General features: G+C 39.6%; 1 protein-coding gene across 2 annotated transcripts in view; it reads left to right on the forward strand.

The window, feature by feature from the left end:
- LOC109918887 (histamine H2 receptor-like) overlaps positions 1 to 20361 on the forward strand; it is a 53615-nt gene extending 33254 nt beyond the window's left edge. Inside the window, exon 4 of one of the 2 annotated variants that reach the window (XR_007263366.1) lies at positions 19003 to 19098. Coding sequence is in view for 1 of the 2 variants with exons in the window: in XM_048603766.1 (XP_048459723.1) it covers positions 19003 to 19159 (157 nt within the window). In the remaining variant the exon portion in view is untranslated. Of the gene's footprint in view, positions 1 to 19002 lie in introns of both variants that reach the window. The other variant, XM_048603766.1, reaches the window with a different exon arrangement.
- The last annotated feature ends 236 nt before the right edge of the window (positions 20362 to 20597 follow it).

Raw genomic sequence — 20597 nt, forward strand, 5'->3', positions numbered from 1 at the left:
GGAGGGTGCTGCCACTTGCATAACCCACAATTTAGATTCCATATCCTTTTCCAAACGACTGGCTTCATTAATCAGGAAGGCTGAATCATGTGTGGACTCATATTCCCAATTCCTACATTGTAGTCTCAGCATTTTGGTGAGTTCAGGCTTCAAGCCAGCGACAAAGGCTGCTTTGAGGGGAGGGTGGGTTTGCCCCTCTACTCCCTCAGGGATGTCTTTGTGGGCCGAGCCAAAAGTCCAGTCCAAGTGCCAATAAATCTTTCAGCAAAATCCCTCATGTCCTCTGAGCCTTTTTGTTGGCGAGATGATATTTTTGTCCAGTCAGTTTTAGGGGGACCATATTCATTAATCAACCACGGAGGGCTTCCCATCCCTTATCCACATTCTGGTCACTTTGTCCCAGCCTGTCCTTTACTTTCCCAAACAACCATGCTCCAGCTATGGAACCTACCATGGCTGTAAGAAATTAGACCCTATCTAATGGGTGGAGTTTCTCCAATTCTGACCAGGTCTTGAGTCCTCCCTTTTTCGGTGGGGACAGTTCTTTGGACCATTGTTTGACCAATTTGGGGTCAGGAGATTCATGGAGAACCCATTTCCTAAAATCACATTGGGTTCTGCCCATAAGTTTGCCTTCTGCAAGTTTCCTAATGCCTTTAGTCCGCTCATTTTGGACCAGTCGCATCTGGGCTGGAAGCTGCTGTTCTCTTCCTCTTTGGGGTCAGAATCTGAGACAGGGCCTTACAGGGCATTGGGTCTGCTTGAGGAGTGATTCTAGGGCGGAGGTCTGTAAATAGGGCCAGGATATGGTCCTCTGCCTGATGTAGGGTGTTCAATTTCCTTTAGTGCCTTTGTCAGTCCTTCTTTGGTAGTTTTTAATTCACTACAGACATTGGACAATTGATCTTTAAGGCTATTATTTTCTCTGTCATGATTTTACTTATTGATCATTTCCTGTCTTTGTCTTAGTTGTTGCATGACACACAGGGACCAAGGGATTTGTTTTTTTATCCCTGAGTCGGGATGTTTTTCCCCAGACTCATTTTATATTCTCCAGAGATCATTGTCCCATGGAGGTTCCATATTTCTTTGAGATTTCCTTTAAGGTTGAAGACAGTTTGAATTGTTGTTTGAGATATTCTTTTAGTTTCTGATATATGTGGTGGTGCCTACCTGCCTTTTACTGTAGTTGGTAGTTTCTTGGCCATTACTACCACTCTCTTATGTCAATTGGTTATGAACTCTTATAGATAATTTTATCAAATTACTGACAGGGACATCTCCCTTTAAGTAGAGTTCACTGGGAATAGATTCACATTCTGTTTCTGATCATGTTGGATGGGACTTTCCAAACAAAAAAGAGTCTGACCTTTGCCTGCAGACTTTTAGAAAAGAGGAGTCCTTACCTCACTGTGGAGCGAAGTGACTTTGGAAAGCAGACCCGTTCCTGTTATCTTGCCAACTACGCCAAGTTGTTGGCGTTCTTCTTGTAATGTGAACTGGAGTGAAAGACAGAGAGATGGTAAAATGATCTTCAGTAATCTTTATTCAGAGAGCTTGCTGTTATATGGTTCTGAGTTTAAGCTCGAGCTGGAACTTTCTCTTTTCTCTCTCTTACAGACAGTAGATGTGGCTTCTTTTTATACCAGATTGTACCAGATACAAAGTACTACAGTTATCAGATCCTTGATATAATCAGTAGAGTTTTTTATTTACAGGGCGTTCTTATTGTAGTTTTTTAACAGTTAGCATCTGTTACCCTTAAGGGGTTTGTTTGTCCTATCGGGGCAAGTACTTGAAAATGACCTGAAAGTAACTGCTAGAAACTTTAACCCTGATACAATTAAGTTTCTTTGATACAATTAAGTTTCTCTGATGCAATTAAGTTTCTTTTAGCTCTTTCCTGCCCTGTGGATTTCTGCTGAATCCCATATTGACCTTCCGACAGTGATATGCATTCTTCCAAATGACTGAGACTGCTTGAGCCTAGAGAACAATGTCAGACCAAGCTGGCATGCTCTGGTATAACACAGTGTGGAGCTGGAGGAACACAGCAGGTCAGGCAGCATCAGAGGAGCTGTGGTGTTGTGGTCTTGACCGCTGGTCCCATCTCTGACCATTCTGCCCAGCAGGACCTCCATGACTCAGCCTCTAAAGCTGGATGCCAATTTTACCCTGTTTACAATGTGTGGAGCAAATGTCAGGAACCATGTAGGGCACCTCCAGACTGGCGGTGCTTGTCTAGAATCACAATGGGCTTCTAATGACCGCATGCGCGCAAGGTATGACAATTAATTCTGGGATATCCACTGAGTTGAGTCAATCGGGAAATAGCACTTGGTAGAACAAGGCAGGAATCAGATGTGAGGGATGCCATAGGGAAGTGGCAGGTTATTAATGAGGTGAGCTTGGTAAAACAGGGGGAGCAAACCCATTAGGTCTCATGGCACAAAACCCTCCAAAAAACTCAATGCAACTCAGTCTTAGCCATAAAGAAAATATTCAGTCTTGTGTTACTGTTTTTCCCCAGGAATCATCTATACTAATATCACTTGTATATTGATGCCCATAATCCTCTGAATATATAATTTTTAAAAAATTGTCTTAATCTCAGAAGTACCTATAGACTTTGCTGTTCTCTCAGAAATTAGAGAATTTCTCATTTTAATACCATTACTCAAAAAATTTAAACACTAATCATATTCCTGTAATTATGATAAATGCCTACCTTTTTGTTAATAACTTGATGAGTTCAAACAATCTATCACTAGTAAAAGCAAAATAGCATGAGGCTTGAAATTGCAAACAAACACAGAATGCTGGAGAAACTCAGCAGGTCTGGTCCTATCCGTTGAGAGAGAGAAACAAATGTTAATATTTTGAGTCTGATATGACTTCGTCAGAACTGAAAGGCATTGACAAATGTTTTTTATGTACTTTTAATAGAGGTGGAGGTGGAGCATGGCCTCCTTGTGTAGAGGCTTTGTGCAAAAGGCAAAGGGCTTGTTATTGGTGAAGGAGAAAAAAGATGTAAAATGGGTGTAAGGTAAGGTGTCAATGGACATAAAACACAAGAAATGAGACACAAACAAGGCTATGGAAACTGACCACACAATGTTTTTCCTACATTCTCCCTCCACCCACAGCCTTGTCTTATGTGTGTCATATTTACTTTGCTCTAAGTAGAGAGGACCCATTCTCTCCCTTTCACATGTTTCACACCAATGAGTGCACAGTGTTCAGCACCATTCATGACTCCACAGATACTGAAGCAGTCCATATTTAACTGCAACAAGATTTGGACAATATCCAGGCTTGGGTTAACAAGTGTCAAGTAACATTCACACCACACAAATGTCAGGAAATGACTATCTCCAATAAGAGACAATATAACCACTGCCTCTTGACATTCAGTGTTGTTGCCATCACTGAATCCCCCACTGTCAACATCTTGTGGGTCGCTATTGACCAGAAACACATTTGGACTTACTGCATAAATACAATGACTGCAAGAGCAGGTCAGAGGCTAGGAATACTACAGTGAGTAATTCACCTCCTGACTCCCCAGAGCCCATCCACCATCTACAGGGCACAAGTCAGGAGAGTGTTGGAATGCTCCCAACATTTGTCTGGATGTGTGCAGCTCCAACAACACTCAAGAAGCTTGGCACAATCCAGGACAAGGCAGCCCACTTGATTGGCACCACATGCACAACATCCACTCCCTCCAGCACCAATATTCAGTAGCAGCAGTGTGTACTATCTGTAAGATGCATTACAGAAGTTCACCAAAGCTCCTTAGAGAGCACCTTCCAGACCCATGACCACTTCCATCTAGAATGACAAGGCCAGCAGATACATCGGAACACCAACAGCTACAGGTTCCCCTGCAAGCCACTTACCATCCTGACTTGGAAACATATTTGCCATTCCTTCAGGGTCAAAGATGTGGGGGTGCCACTTGAAGTCACCTGACAAAGGAGCAGTGGTCTGAAAGCATGTGATTTCAAATAAATCTGCTAGACTATAATTCAGAGTCGTGTGACTTCTGACTTCAGTGTCAAAGGCTCAAAATCCTGGAATTCCAAAAATAGGGGCATTGTGGGTTGACCTACAACACATGGACTGCAGCAATTTAAGAAGGAAGCTCAGCACCTCCTTCTGAAGGGCAAATCGAGATGGACAATAAATGCTGGCCAGCCAGTAATACCCACATCCCATAAGTGAATAGAAAAAAAATTCATGCCCATTTCACATTTTGTTTTCTATTTCACCACCATTACCAACCTCTTTGACCGCTGCACTGGGCCTCTACATGAGGAGCCCTTGTTCCACCCTCACTTATATCAAAAGTTTATTAAAAAATCTTTCAATAACTTTCAGTTTTTGAAGAAATGTAACACTGGACTCGAAACGTAAGTCTGCTTCTCTGTGCACAGATGCTGCCAGACATGCTGAAAGTCTCACTACTTAAACTAATCGGGCAAAGGGCATCACTATAAGACCATAAGAAATAGGATTGGGAGTAGGCCCCTTGATTCTGCTGCACCATTCAGTAGGATCATGACTAGTCCGATATTCCTCACATCCAGTTTCCTGTCCTTTCCCCATAACCCCTGATTCTCTTGGTGATCAAGAATCTATCTATCACAGCCTTAAAAATACGTAAGGACTCTTCTCCCACAATTTTCTGTGAAGTGGAGCTTTAAATATTTACAACCGTCTGAGAAAAGAAACTTCTCCTCATCTCTCTCTTAAATCGGTGACCCTTAATTCTGAGACTATGCCCTCTGGTCCTAGATTCTCCCATGATGGGAAACATCATCCCACCATTTACCCTGTCAAGCCCCTTCAAAATCTTATAATTTCAATGAGATCACCTCTCATTCTTCTAAATTCCAACGAGTCCGAACCTGTTTAACTTCTGCTCATAAGACAATCCTTCCATACAGAGGATCATCCTCGTGAGCCTTTTCACAATTGCCTCCATTTGGGACTGGTAACCTTAGAACTCAACTAAGTTGAATAAAAATAGCTAGATTTTAAAATGAGTGGTAATTTGCAATACCAGGTTGCTGACTAACAGTCAATACAAAACAAAAGCCTATAACTTAGGTTGCTATTTCAATGGTGTGCAGAAGGAGTGCTGCATTATCAGTGCTCTCATTATTCAGATGCTAAAAGAAGGCTTCATCCGCTTGTTCAGATAAAAGATCCCAGAGCTATATTAAATAATGAGCAGGCGAGTTCATCTTATGACCTTGCTAATAACCTACGTTGCAGCCAACACCAAGTTTACAGGTCATTCATCTCATTATTTGTGATCGGATTAGTGCACAAATTGGTGACGCTATGTCTAATTGCATTGAGTATATTTCAGAAGTCTAGTTGGCTTTGAAATTTTTCTTTTTAGCATGTTTTGGAATTGTAAAAGGAGTTTGTATATGTAAGGTATTTTTTCTTTTCATCACCTCAAAGACTATTTAGTAGATCAAAACTGAGTCTTATTAGCTCCAATTAAAGGCAAGTCTTAATTTTTAAAAATATCTCAGTAAAAGTGTAATTCTTCCAGAGGCATCCTGGTGAACTTATGAAATAGATTTCTATTGTTTATAGATTTCTAGAAAGCTGTACAAAAGGAATTTTTCAACTTCCTTTTGTATTATATCAGTACAACTACAGCACGAGTAAGGCAAGATAGTCCACTTTAGAGCAATGCTTAATTTGCAAATATGTAAAATAATAATGGAAAAATATGCATTTCAAGAGTACTGGATACAAATCTAGATCATTAATACATAAAAATAATAGTGAAGTATTACATAAAAACATACAAAATTAGGAGCTGGAGTAAGCCATTCACTACCTTAAGCATGCTCCACCAATCAATAAGATGGTATAGGTTTAAGGCGAGCAGGGGAAGATTTAAAAGGGGCCTCAGGGACAACTTTTTCACATAGATGGTGGTATCTCTATGGAATGAGCTGCCAGAAGAAGTGGTGGAAGCTGGTACAATTACAACATTTAAAAGGCATCTGGATCGATAAATGAATAAGGAAGGGTTTAGAGTGAAATGGGCCAAATCATGGCAAATGGAACTAGATTAATTTAGGATATCTGGTTGGCATGGGAAAGTTGGACAAAAGGGTCTGTTTCCATGCTGTACAGCTCTATGACACTATGACTCATTCAATCTCCTCATTTTTATTTTGCCTGAGTTCATCCACTATCATTTTCTGCTTGTCACTGCTTTGGAGCATTACTTGTACGCTTTACAGTGAAGATACGTGTTAAGTATCTGTTTGTACCCTTATTTTCCATTATTAATATTCCAGGCTCAATTTCTATAGGAACAATACTCACTTTTCCACTTTTTAAAAATGCTTAGAAACTCTTATTATCTGTTCTTATATTTCTGGCTAGTTTTCTCTCAAGCTCTATGTTTTTCCTTCTTATTAATTCACTGGTAATACTTTGTTGTTCTTACTTTCTGTCCAATCCTCTGACCTGCTCCCTATCTTTGCGCAAACAAATGCTTTTTCTTTAAGATTGATGTTAACATTTTTAGTTAACCAAATTTGGTTGGTCCATCCCATGGAACTTTCTTATCTTATTGGAATGTTTCTATTCTGTATATTCAGAAATATTCTCTTATATGTCTGCCCCTGCATCCCTACTGGCCTGTTCTTCAATGCAGTTTCCTCATTCACCTTAGCCACCTCTGCTTTCATGCCCTTAGTTAAACTTTAACAAAATAGTCTCAGACACACTTCTCTCTCCTTCAAACTGAAAGTAAAATTCAATCATGTCATGGTCTCTGCTACCATGCAGCACCTTCACTGAGATCATTAATTAATCTTATCTCATTACACAATACAGTTGAATATTGCCTGCTCTCTGGTTAGGTCCAGAATGTGCTGTTCTAAGAAGTTATTCTGAAAACATTCCATGAATTCCTTACCTAGCCAACCTTTGCCCATTTGATTTTTCCAGATGATGTGTGGGTTAAAATCTCTTTTGATTATCATACTGCTTTACTGACAAGATTTCATACCTTAGGTCACCCCTCTCCATTGAGCAAATACCATCATTAACTAACAGAGCTACCCCATCACCTTTTCTTATTTACGTATCATTCATAAACGTCATGTACTCCTCAAGATTCAGGTCCCAATCTGCCATCCTGCAGCCATCACTCTAATCGCTATTAGACCATACTTAATCATTTCTACGTCTATTTGCACTCTCAGACCATCCGTTTGGTTTCAAAAGCTATGTTAATTCACTGACAGAATGTTTAATTACATCTTTTCATTCTCTTCTTAATTTCAAGTCTTATCTGTTGGTTGACTCTTCAATTCATACCCACATCCCTTCCTGTCAAAGGCTATTTATCAGTTCCTGTATTAATTTTTCTTTTTTCCTGTTTCTATTAACCTGTTCCTGGACCACTGTATTTGATTTACCAAATCTGCCAAATTTGATCGCTTGCCATCATTAATAAATGTAAAATCCTCTCCACTTCCCTAGTTTTGTGCTTGGCAAGAGCACTGACCCAAGCATAGTTCAGGTAGAGACCATCCCATCATTACATATACTGCTTTCTCCAATACTGATGCCAATGCCCCACAAACTAGAACCCCAACACCTCACACACCAGACATTATAATCTTTGAGTTTCTGCATCTTAATTTGGCATCTATCTCCTCATGCTGACAATGCAGAACCTACTTCTTTGTCTTGTCCATGATATTAGTGCCTGCAGGGTCCATGACAACTGAATCCTCACATTTCTGCTCCAAGCTCCTCTCCAGTTATCCTGAACCCTGCATAGGGCAGGCAACATATTCGTTTGGACGCTGCAGAGCAAAGTGTCAATCTCCCTCACTATACTGATCTCTACTACCACTACATTCCTTCTTATTCCCCCTTCTTGAGTGGCTTCCTGTACCATGATGCCATAATCAGCTCATTCCCACTTCAGGCATCACTCTCATCCAGACAAGCTGAAAGAATCTCAAACCTGTCAGACAATTGCAAAGTCTGAGGCTGCTAGGCCATCTGTGTCCCCTTGCTAACCTCACTCGAAGTCACCCAAATCTATCACTGAACACTCACCAGATCAGATAATCAAATCTTGAGAGGTGTGACAGCCTCCTGGTACAAAAAAGTCTACGTAACGTGGATGTTTATAAATTGGACAACAACCAAAATTGTAGCTGAGTGGCTTTCATGAGAAGGTAATGCTCGTTGTTGGTGTGGAATTGTTTTCTGCATTATAAGTAGACCTCTGTACTATTCAGGCCAGTAACCTCGTGTTGTAAATATTTCAATGCTGTTTCCTTTTAATATGTTTCTACTGTTAATAAGATTATCAAGACTTCTTGGGGTTATTTTGACTTTCGGCAAATTAAATGAAATTAAAATCAGGGCAGATGTATGTATTGATATCACTTGTTTTAAACTATCTAAAGTCGTAATTATCCCTGGTGTTTTGTCCTTAGTATTGTGACTCCAAAAGAACAATTGTTCAGAAGGAACATAGTGACTTACTCACTTACCTGATAAGATGTTACTGATAAAACTTTAAAGGACAAACCAGAATGCAAAAATACATCTCTTGCACTTTTTTCAGTCTATTCTGGATATTCTCTAGATACTATATTGCGAAGTTCAATATCCAGTCTCCTTTAAGTAAACCAATTGCAGTCAGAACCCCAGTAGAGGCATTAGAACTGGCCTCAATGTTTACAGCTTGGGTTAAAAAAAATCTGAGCTTTCTCCTCATGATTATGAAATTGCATGTCCATATAATTTAGCTAGGATGAGTTACTATCTCTGAGTTGGAGACAGTTTAAATTTAAGAATTTAGCACCAAGAAAATTTGTTTACTTATAATGTATCTTAATTATTTCAGGTTTCACTAGTTGAAAGTGATGCTATTTTTTAAGAATCAGTATAATGTATTTGGTTATGACTTTAAAATTTGTTTTTTTAAGACATTTGATCATAATTTATTTAGATGCTGAAATAACCAAAAATGTATTAATATAAATTAGTTAAGTTAAATACATTTCGAATTATTTACACAGCAACTATAAATTACGCAATGAATCTGAGACATGGGCCAGATTTTCAATGTGGGGTCAGAAACCAGATAATTGAATAAATTCCTGTCCTGTCAACTATCACAAAGTGATTTTTAAAGTTGAATGAACTAAACGGTCAGGAGACAAATTTGGAACCAATTAGAGATTCTGACCACTCTAGGAAGTGGGAACTGCCTGTCAAGGTAGGCCCAAAACATCAGCTTTCCTGCTCTTCTGATGCTGCTTGGCCTGCTGTGTTCATCCAGCTCTACACCTTGTTATCTAAGGTAGGGCTAATATTGGTTACACTGCTACTTTTTGTATTCACTCATGGGATGTCAGTGTCTGTGGTTGGACCAGCATTTATTGCCCATCCATAGTTGTCCTTGAGAAAGTGGTGGTGAGCTGCCTTCTTGAATGGCTGCAATACGTGTGTGGTAGTTTGGCCCATAATGTATTTAAGGAGCAAATTCAAGGATTTTGACCCAACAATAGCGAAGGAATGGTGATATTTTTCCAAGGCAGAATGGTGAGTGGCTTGGAGGCAAGCTTGCAGTTGTAGTGTTCCCATGTATCTGCAGCCCTCAACTTTCAAGATGGAAGTGGCTGTCAGTTTAGAAGGTGCTGTCTAGGAATTTAGGTGAAGTTCTGCAGTGTATCTTGCAGGTAGTATACTCTGCTGCTACTGAGAATTGATGATGAAGGTAGTGGATGTTTGTGAATGTGGTGCCAATCAAGTGGGCTGCTTTTTTTGACGTTATCCTGGATGATGTCAAGTTTACTGAGTATTGTTAGAACTACACTCATCCAGTCAAGTATGCTCCACAGTTTTGTTTCAAAGACCACTGCAAATATAGTTCATCAGATCCTGAGATGAAACTGATAGCTTGCACTCAACGTCCATTAGTTTGATTGAGTGCACCTGAAAAAAAAAATTTGAAAATTCCATTTCACTTCACATCAGGATTGTAACAAACTGCTCAAAGAGCTGAAGGGGCTGTTAATTTACATTATATAATTATCCTGATTCTTTCCTCCCACTGATCCTCTGAAACTCCGAAACTATTCTGGAAGCATCAGGATCCCAGGTTGACCTGCTGGACCATGATTTTCAAATATCAAATAAAATCAGACAGTGCTGGAGAAACTCAGTAGTTCTGGCAGCATTTAGGAAGGGATAAGCAGAAGTAAGATTTTGGATTCAGTATGTTTCGACTTCAGATACTCAAAGCCCAACCACATCCATTCCTGTCCCTTCCTGCTGTTGAAAATCTGGCTCATTATGGTTGAACTTGTACTGTTTCTAATTTGTAGACATAGTGCTGATAATATACCGCAATTTTGGATAACAGACCAAGCTATTCCTTCTGAAATAATCTAACCAGAAATTAGACCCTGAGAAAAGCACTGGACTATTTTTGTTAGGATGCCACGGAATGATATAATGACACAGTGGGGCAGTATTGGTATTATTTCACTTCGTAATTGAATAAAAATAAGAGAAGTCTTTCCTGATGAAGGGTCTAGGCCCGAAACGTCAGCCTCTCTGCTCCTATGATGCTGCTTGGCCTGCTGTGTTCATCCAGCCCTGCACCTTGTTGTCTAGAAGTCTTTCCAACAGTTTTCTTAAACACTTTCAGTTTGCACTCATATAACTCTTAAATGGCTTAAATATGAAGACCCAAAATGGGCCAAAGTTTACTTTCTAAATAATGGTAAGGCTAAAAGTGTTCTCTGATAATTATGGGTAAATGATACAGCATTTTTAGATAAGGGGTAGATGCACAGTAATTTTGAATATTAAATGTTCCTATTTGTCCTGCCTTGCTCTGCTATAATATTATGAAGAAAAATTTTTGTTACCTGTCTCACCACTGTATGTATTAAATAAAAGGAACTTGTTGTCTTTGAGTATTAGTTATGAAACAAATTGACTGCATATATTTAGGGTTATTAATTAATATTGTGAATACATATTTATGATGTGTTAATTGTTAATTATTGCCAATTAATAATGCTGAAATTTAACTATTACAAGTGTGGTATTTCATTCCTTCTGATTTTGCATTTGCAGGAAGATTTTAAAAATGTCACTTCTTAAAATTTAAATATTTTTCCTTCCTATTTCATCTCGCTTTAAATCAAATTTCTCTTGTCATTTTTCCTTGTACACCTGGTGTATCATTAGGTTCATTGCCTTTTTACATTCTTTCTCAATCCTTCTGAGCATTTCTCCTTCCATTTATATAATAGAAAAGAGCAAGAAGAGATTGACCTACATTTTAAAAGCAATGTGAAGGTAGTGGTGGACCCTTATTTTAAATAGAGACCAGAGAGTGGACAGCTTCATTTTGTAAAGGGTACGGAGAGAATGAATCCTCATTGTAAAAAGAAACATGCAGAAAGTGATGGACATTTGTTCTAAAAAGAGAGGAGTTGGATTTCCATTTTAAATAGAAGACAGAGGTGGGTGGCAACTGGGCTGCAAGGACCTTCTGTGAGAAATCAGTGTGACATCACAAGGAAATAGGTTTGGTTTGATTAGTAACAATTTTTTCCATTTGTTTATTATAAGATAATGTAATTTTTTAGCATTTGTAGGGTTTCACTTCTAGTTTTAGGCTTTGCTGTCATGAGGAGTATGGTTCATTAAAAAAAAAAGACAAAATTAAAGCAATTACCATTTAATAAAAATGTCAAATGAGGTGATTTGTTGTGACTGCAGTTTGTGGGGGCTGGCCCTCACAGTGTCACCCACAGTGAGTAACTGTGGTTTGAGGAGTGTCCTGCTCAGTTAGTGAGCTGGACGCTGAGCTACAGACACTGAGATGCACCAGGGAAGGGAAGGTGACCTGGATACTTTGTTCCAAGAGGGCATTACTGCAAGTGAAGCAGGTATGGAACTGAGAACATAAAAATGGAGGAGTCTCAGTCCTTGCAGTTGTTCGATAGTTATTATTATAGTTATAGACTAGTTCAATAGTCTTGCAGCATGTATGCGTATTATGAGATTTGAATATATAGACATTCCAAAGATCATGAAGCAGGGATTTTTTTATTTCATTCGCAACAGTTAATTACAAACATGAAGGGAAATTAATATTAAACATGGAAGACATGGTATATACATGGAATTATGTCTGTGGTTAACATCTGGTTGGGGAAATCCTTTGCCTGATCCTTCTTTCCATGAGGCCTCCCCTTCTCCACAGAGGTCCCCTTTGCTCCAGAATGGGCTGGTTTGACTGTCTTAGCTGCCATGCCCAGTGTCCTACTCCACTATTGCCACCTACTGTCAGAGGCCCTAGTACAATTGCTCTAGCTGCCCTCCCTCAACATTGCTACCTGCTGTTGAGTTTCCTTTACAAATAGAAGATAATGGTGTCTCCAAAGTGGATGAACATACTGACCATAGCACCACGACATAAGAAGCCATTCAAAATTGAGGAGGGTTGGGGGGAATGTTGTGGTAGTAGGAGTTGTATTGTTATGGGAAAGAGACAGTTTGTCGCAGTTGAGAGCATGAATCTAGAAAGCTAGACTCAGCTCACTACCAGTGTTCAAAACATTCATTGTAGGCAGGAGAGGAACTTGTAATGGGAGGGGCAAGATCAAATTGTCGCATGTACGAGATTCTGTTTCATGATTATGATGTCTGAATTGTTACCTGAGCTACCACCAATTTGATGTCAGATAAACAAGACTAGAGAGATGAAGGCAGAAGTAAGAAAGAAGAATGCAGAAAGGGCTCTCATAGCGCCAGGGACCCGTGTTCAATTCCACCCTTGGGCAACTGCCTGTCTGGAGTTTGCACATTCTCTTGTGTCTGCGTAGGTTTCCTCCAGATGTTCTGGTTTCCTCCGACAGTCTAACGGTGTGCGGGTTAGGTGGATCAGCCATGGGAAATACAGGGTTGCAGGTTAGTGTAGGGTGGTAGATCTGGGTGGGATGCTCCTTGGAATGTCAGTTTGGACTTGATGGGCCAAATGGCCTGCTTCCATACTGTAGAAATTCTATGAATAAAACCTGCAGATAAGGTAAAAGAATGGAAGAATGATAAAAAAGACATTTAAAGGATCTGTATCTGAATGTGCACAGCATTGGTAACAAAATGAATGAATCGTAAGCATTGATAAAAATAAAAATATATGAACACATAGTCATAACAAGGTGGGTATTTGACAGTTTAAAGATGCAAGAGGCTAGGAAAAGACAATGAGATAGCTCTGTTAGATAGGATGTCTCAATAGCTTTAAACATTGAGGAGATACAAGATTGATCAGAGGCAGGCTTCATCTCCTTCCTCTTTGTGGGACCTTATTTTGCTTATTTTGTGTATTGCAGTTTCCTACAGTATTACAGTAGCCAGACTTTGAAACTGAGGTGGGGTATGGGGGTGCGGTAGGGATAGGAATTGTGGGTGACATTTCCACATCAGGGCCCTACCCATCATTTTGAAGGTCTCTGGAGTTGGCCCAATTTTGCAAAAATTCATTAACTCATCTTCTGTCAACAATCTTTTGGAGCAATTTGCAGAATACATTTCTAACATAAACCCCTTAAGCTAAAGATCGCCTTTATGCTCCATGTCAAAAACAGTAAACCTACTTTAAAATTAATAAGTTATCAGTAGAATTGAACAGGTTTAAACAGAACAATTTGAAAGAAAAAACAGTTTTTCCAACATTTAATTGACTATATACTTGCTGGACAGTTTTAATAAGCAGTAATCAGCTAATTCCTGATGACAATATAGCAAACATTCTGAATGAATGATGAGATGTACCATTCAAATGTGAGAAAAAAAACCCACCAAAAGCATAGAACACTCCCAGGAGGTCAAAACAATTAAAAAGCAGAGTATAGAATCTTATAAAACCTAAGCAATGTGAGCTAGGGCGAGATGTATGGTAGAATTGGTGACAAATGTGGTGAGGCCCATTTTGATGTTGAGCGCAATCTTGAGCCATCTTTTCTGCTTTCCACTAGAAAACTCATGGCATATCTGTGATTCACTTCGAAGACATTTCTACACTACAGTGCTGCAACTCAGGCTGCACCAGCAGTTATAATTGTAGTACTGCAGCAAGGACATGATATGCTCATGGACATGCACCCAGCTCATGGACTAGACCAGGCTGCTTTTCTGGGATCTCCACCCGCTGTCATAATGCTCACTCACTCTGAGCTGCTTGTCACAATTGTCATCAGGCCTCAGACAAGAGGCTTAGCCTTCAGCCAGGGAGACTGACACAGAACGTCAAGTTACCTCTGTTATCAGTCCAGGGTTATCAGAGTCAGGGCTCCTTCCAGATAAGGGTTGAGGTGCAGCCCACCACCTGTCTTGACTCTTTCTGCCCAGAATGAGAGAGAGGCTGGAATTAAAGAAGATGAAAGTGGGTAACACAGCTATTACTGTTGGTACAGGTGGGGAGATATCTCGAGTGAGTTGGAAATGCAGGTTCGCAGGGATAATGGCATTAGAGGTTGGTGATGGGTTATAGTGAGTGAGGGAAGATGTTGCAGGTGCTAGAGAGATTTGTAGAGCCTTGGTGGCAGGTGGGTACAGGATCACAGATTGAACGAAAGGAAGATATCGGAGAGAAGATGGTGGCACTTACACGGGCAGAGTGGAGAAGGTCACTGACCTGTTTACTGTAGAGTTGAGCATTAATACAGAGGGCTGAGACTGCTGCAACCCAGGTGGCAAACTCTGGTATTATGGTCTCCACTGGGTGAAGAGAGAGTCAGGATTCATGTGACTTGGAGAGGAACTTGCAGATGGTGATGTTCCCATGTAAGGTGCTGTCTTTGTCCTTCTAAGTGGCAGAGACTGTAGGTTTGGAAGGTACTCTTGAAGGAAGCCGAGTGAGTTGCTGCATGCATCTTGCAGATTGTTCACACTGCTGCCACTGTGTGTTGGAACAGTAAATGTTTAAGGTGGTGGGTGGGGTGCCAGTCAAGTGTGTTACTTTGTCCTGGGTGCTTTCAAGATTCTGGAACCATCCAGATAAGTGGAAGATATTCTATCATACTCCTGACTCCTAGATAGTAGACAAACAAGTTTTGGGCAGTTATGAGATGAGCTACTGCAGGGAGGTGTTGGCCGAGTGGTATTATTGCTGGACTGTTAATCCAGAGATCCAGGTAATGATCTGGGGATCTGGGTTCAAATCCCACCATGGCAGATGGTGGAATTTGAATTCAATAAATATCTGGAATTAAGAGTCTAATGATGACCATGAAACCATTGCTGATTGTCAGGAAAAGCCCATCAGGTTCACCAATGAAGGAAACTGCTATCCTTACTTGGTCTGGCCTACATGCAACTCCAGACCCACAGCAATGTGGTTGACTTGTAACTGCCCTGTGGGCAACCAGGGATGGGCAATAAATGCTGGCCTAGCCAGTGACGCCCTCATCCCATGAATGCATAAACAAGAAAAAAAAGAATTCCCAACTTTTAACCCGATCTGACAATATTAATATTTAAATGGCTGGTTTATTTCAGTTTTTGGTGTGAGGTCCAAAATTGGCTCACTGGGGGTAGGCAGCAAAGGCTGCTTTTGTGACCAGAAGTTTGCTTCCAGTTTGTTCAGTAATACATCCTATCATTTTTGTGGTTTATCTCAATTAGTTAAAGTTAAATTAGGAAAATAGAACTTGTACTGAGAGATTTGACAAGGTTCCACATGGCAGGCTGGTTAGGAAGGTTAGATCACATAGGATCCAGGGGGAGCAAGCTAATTGGATACAAAATTGGCTTGAAGCTGGCGACAGAGGGTTGCTTTTTGGACCAAAGACTTGAGACCAGCAATGTGCAACAAAGATCAGTGCTGGGTCCATAGCTTTTTGTCATTTATATAAAGGATTTGGATGCGGATATAGGAGGAGGTATGATTAATAAGTTTGCAAATGACACCAAAATTGTTAGTGCAGTGGGCAGTGAGGAAGATTATCTTGGAGTACAATGGGTCCTTGATCAGATGGGCCAAAGGGATGAGGGGTGGCAGATGGAGATTAATTTAGATAAGTGTGAGGTGTTGAATTTTGGTAAGGCAAACCAGAGCAGGATTTATACAGTTACTGGTAGGGCACTGGAGTGTTGCTGAACAAAGAGACCTAGATGAAGAGAAACCGCATAGAGAGACCACATAGTTCCTTGAAAGTGGAATTGGAGATAGACAGGGTGGCGAAGAAGATGTTTGGCACACTTGCCTTCATTGGTCAGAACATTGAGTATCAGGAGTTGGGATGTCATATTAGGGCTGTACAGGATATTGGTGAGGCCAATACTGCATACAGTTCTGGTCACCTTTTTCGATGAAGGATGTTGTTACACTTGAGAGGGTGCAGAAAAGATTTACAAAGATGTTGCCGGGACTGGAGGGTTTGAGTTATAGGCTGGGGCTTTCTTCGATGGAGCATCGGAGACTGAGGGTGATCTTACAGAGGTTTATAAGATCGTGAGGGGCAGGGATAGGGTGAATAGCCAAGGTCTTTTTCCTAGACGGGGGTGTCTAAAACTAGAGGGCATAGATTTAAGGTGAGAGGGGAAAGATTTAAAAAGCACCTGAGGGGCAACATTTTCATGCATATGGTGGTGTGTGCATGGAACAAGCTGCTGGAGGAAGTGGTGGAGGCAGGTACAATTACAACATTTAAAAGGCATCTGGATGGGTATATGAATAGTAAGGTTCCAGAGGGATATGGGCCAAATGCTAGCAAATGGGACTACGTCAGATTGGGATGTCTGGTCGGTGCAGACAAGTTGGACCAAAAGATCTGTTTCCATGCTGTATAACTCTATGACTCTCAAGTGTGAAGTAATGAATGCATTTTAGAAGAGCATATAACTAAAGGAATACACAATAAATGGAAAGAATACTGAGAAATTTAGAAGAACAGAGGAACCTTGGAGTAAATGTCAATTGAATCTTGAAGCAGTACAAATGGATAAGTTGGCTAAGGAGAGATCTAAATGATTCTCCTTTATTAGCTGAGGCATAGAATGTAAGAGCAGGGAGTATACACTAGATGTGTATAAAATTGAGAGGCTATGTTTAGAATACTGCATACAGTTCTAGTCATCACAACATAGAAAGAGTATGAATGTATTAGAGAAGGTACAGAGGACATTTATGAGAATTTTGCCAGGACCAGAAAATTATGAGAAAAGAATGCAAGAGCTGTTTTCTATGAACAAAAGAGCCTGAGGGAAAATTTAATTGAGGCGTATGACTTTGTGTAAACCCTAGATAGAGTGGTGGGAAAGACATATCTCACTTGCAATGTAATTGATAGAGGATTAAAGAGAAGTTGAGAAGTAATCTTTTCACCCAGATGGTGTATCAGTTTTGAACTTCATAGTGACAGTAGTCCTGAGTGCATTTGCAGAGTAAGTAGATATGCACTTGAAATGCCATAACCAACATGTTTAACAATGAAGAGCTAAAAGCAGAGATGAGGCTGGATAGCTATTTATTTGGTAGGCAGAGTCAGGATAGGATGAATGCTCTCCTTCCGTGCCATGAACATCTCTGATTCTGTTAGCCACTTGCTCCCAGTTGACAATGGCAAGCCTAGCTAGGCATTAGAAATGGAAAGGGAATCCTATCTGTAAGCGTGGTTCAAGCAGTCAATAGTTATGACTATTTTGAATTAATACACTGAAAAAACCTTTCGTTTATCACAAAAAGAGTTATTTAATGAATACAATTTACAAGTGCTGTCTGGATATAAACATTAAAACTTTTCTTGTACAAAATACACATACACCATAGGTTCTCCAGAAATTCCTGGTAGAATAGCTGCTTTAGACAGGAAAATATTAAAATATCACACTTTCTATGGATTCAAAACATTGTGTCAGTCACTGTAAATATTTCTTCAGGTATAATAATTTGAATAAGATGATCTGCAATAATGCGTTATTTTCCAGCCTTTCCTATAATACAACACATCACTCATTAATTGTATTACACATAAGCCACTGATGAAGTCTAATTGGAGAAAGAGGTATTCGACAAAGCAAAATAAATAGCTAACTTATTAGTGCAATTCATACAAATTTGACACTGAAATTGTTTCAAAAGATTGTTACCAAGCTTCCAAATAGTGATGAAAAATACTGCATTTACACAGACAGAATGAACTGAAATAGCCACAAAAGTTAGCATTGCTATTTAGTGACACAAGGCCTCTTTTAATACAAGATCCATGGTTCCACAATATTATTCAACCTTAGAGACCCAGAAAAGCAGCAATTGATGATGAGTCTCATTCCTTTGGGTAGAGAATTATTCCTAGATTTTATAACATTTTTAATTTTAATGTTTGTTTTGCTATTTTTCCTTTTTCTTATTTTCCTTCTTCTTACCTTCTGTTTATTTCTCTTTGTGCATCCAATTTATCCAATGCATCCTATTTCTTTAGCAGCCCTTACTTTGTACTGGGGCTTAAGGAGATAGACTGTTACTTTGTCATTTATGAAAGTCTTACATGCTCTCGTGCCCTTGCTGCTCTGTTATTAACATGCATTCCCAGCTGTTTGTGGTGCAATTTATGTTCCAGCTAAAGTATGAGGAAAAATTGTAACTGATCATATTCCAGCAACGTCTAATCCAATGTAATTAACTTTGAACGAGGGGTTTGGTAAACGTGAAGCATAAATCACTTATGCTGCAATTTTCTGGGCTTTCAATGACACAATATTGATGTATAGCACGGATGCATAGTGTCATGATGCAATTTCGTAAGAAATTCCAAAATTATATTATTTTTGAACCAGCAAGTAAAATGTCAATATCATCTTGTGAGTTTGTTATATTTGCTGTTTCTGTTTCATTGTTATTCAGGCACACCAGAAAGATATATTCCATCTTTTATGACTTCACCCCTTTTGTTCCTTCAGAAATCTTGTCACTTCTTGTGGAAGGTCAGCAGAGATGATCTCTTACTGCAGAAACTTATGGGTGACAAAGGTCCGATTGATGAAAAACCTGTGGGCTCCTGAATTTGAAGAGACTGAAGTAGAACCGATGAAACCCGAAAGGATTTTTGGACCTTGAGCACTGAACTACCTAGTCTTCAATTTACAGTGTTACTGTACAGGCAATGAATGTGCAATATTGATTAGTCTACTGAAAACTACCTTCATGTGATTCTCATGTCAAGACTCATATAAGTGTTTTAGAGTTTTTTTTAAAAGAAATTTCATAGTTTACATGTGAATCTGAGAGTTAATTCTTAAACTTGCTCTCATATTATAAATTGAATTTCTGATGTTGATATTTCTAAGTGATTATGAATAATATATGTAAGGCATTAGATTAATGGGAATAAATCATACACCCTGAGCAGTATTAGTGTCTTGATCTAATTATGCAATAAAACAGAAGTTGTTTTTCTGTATGCTGTAAAGGCATGAACCCATGTTGGAAAGTCCAAGATTTGCATACTTCTCTTTTTCTGTATCCGTACTAGTGGACCCAGTTAAGCAATACTGTAATGAATGAGTCATGAGTGAATCAAGAACTCTGTGAGCCAGATTATTTGGTAATAACACAGCAGCTATACTGCAATGCTGAAATTAAACTAATAATAACTGTCAATGTGTTCCTTGTTCACAGACACTATTTAGCTTATAATATGGGTAACCACACAAGTTCAGGATCCAATAGAAGAAAGCTTGAAATGAAATACCAACCTCATCTGATACAATGTACAAAAATAAGAAGAGGTAAATGTGATGGTGAAACCTTTGTAGCAAGATATTATACGATGCGGACTATTCCAGCCATTAAGAAGACTAATAGTGGGATTAGGCACTTTGCCAAAAGGTCAGAAAAACAACAAGCAAGTTATTGCACACCACTCTCAAACCTACCTAATGATCAACCTCAAGTTGAACAGATTGGTGGATGGTTAATGCATGGTGTTAAGGAGATAGAATGTTGATTTGTTTTCTATGAAAGTCCTACATGGCCTTGTGACCTTGCTGCTCTGTATTTCTGGGGGGGGTGGGGTTAGGATGGAAATGTTTACCAGATAGATGCTCTTCTGATGAGGGGTTGGTTAGCTCTGTTGGTTGATGGCTGGTTTATTATGCAGTGCGACGCCAATAGTATGGATTCAGTAGCTGCTGAAATTGCTATGAAAGGCTCTCCTTGCCTGTAGTGTCATGGCCTTCAGGTTGAACCACCATCTCTCTCGAATGGAAGAGCAGTTCTGTGGTCTACTAGGGCTATAGTGACTTTACTTTTACTTCTGATAAGACACAACTTCTAGAAAATTCAGATTTAGCATACAATTTTGGGCCTGATTGTTGATTACTATCATCTGAATTTCCCCATAGCCTCTAAAACCTCAAAATGGCTGCAGTGCTGCTGATCAGACGCAATTTTCATGTAGGAGGCTGTGTGAACTCCACAACTCTACTTCCTGTCACAGTCTGGAGAGACTGGTTAACACACAATAACCAGGAAGTTGATTTGGCTTTGGGATTGT

Source organism: Rhincodon typus, chromosome 12 (assembly GCF_021869965.1).
Source record: "Rhincodon typus isolate 14 chromosome 12, sRhiTyp1.1, whole genome shotgun sequence".
NCBI classification, from domain to species: domain Eukaryota; kingdom Metazoa; phylum Chordata; class Chondrichthyes; order Orectolobiformes; family Rhincodontidae; genus Rhincodon; species Rhincodon typus.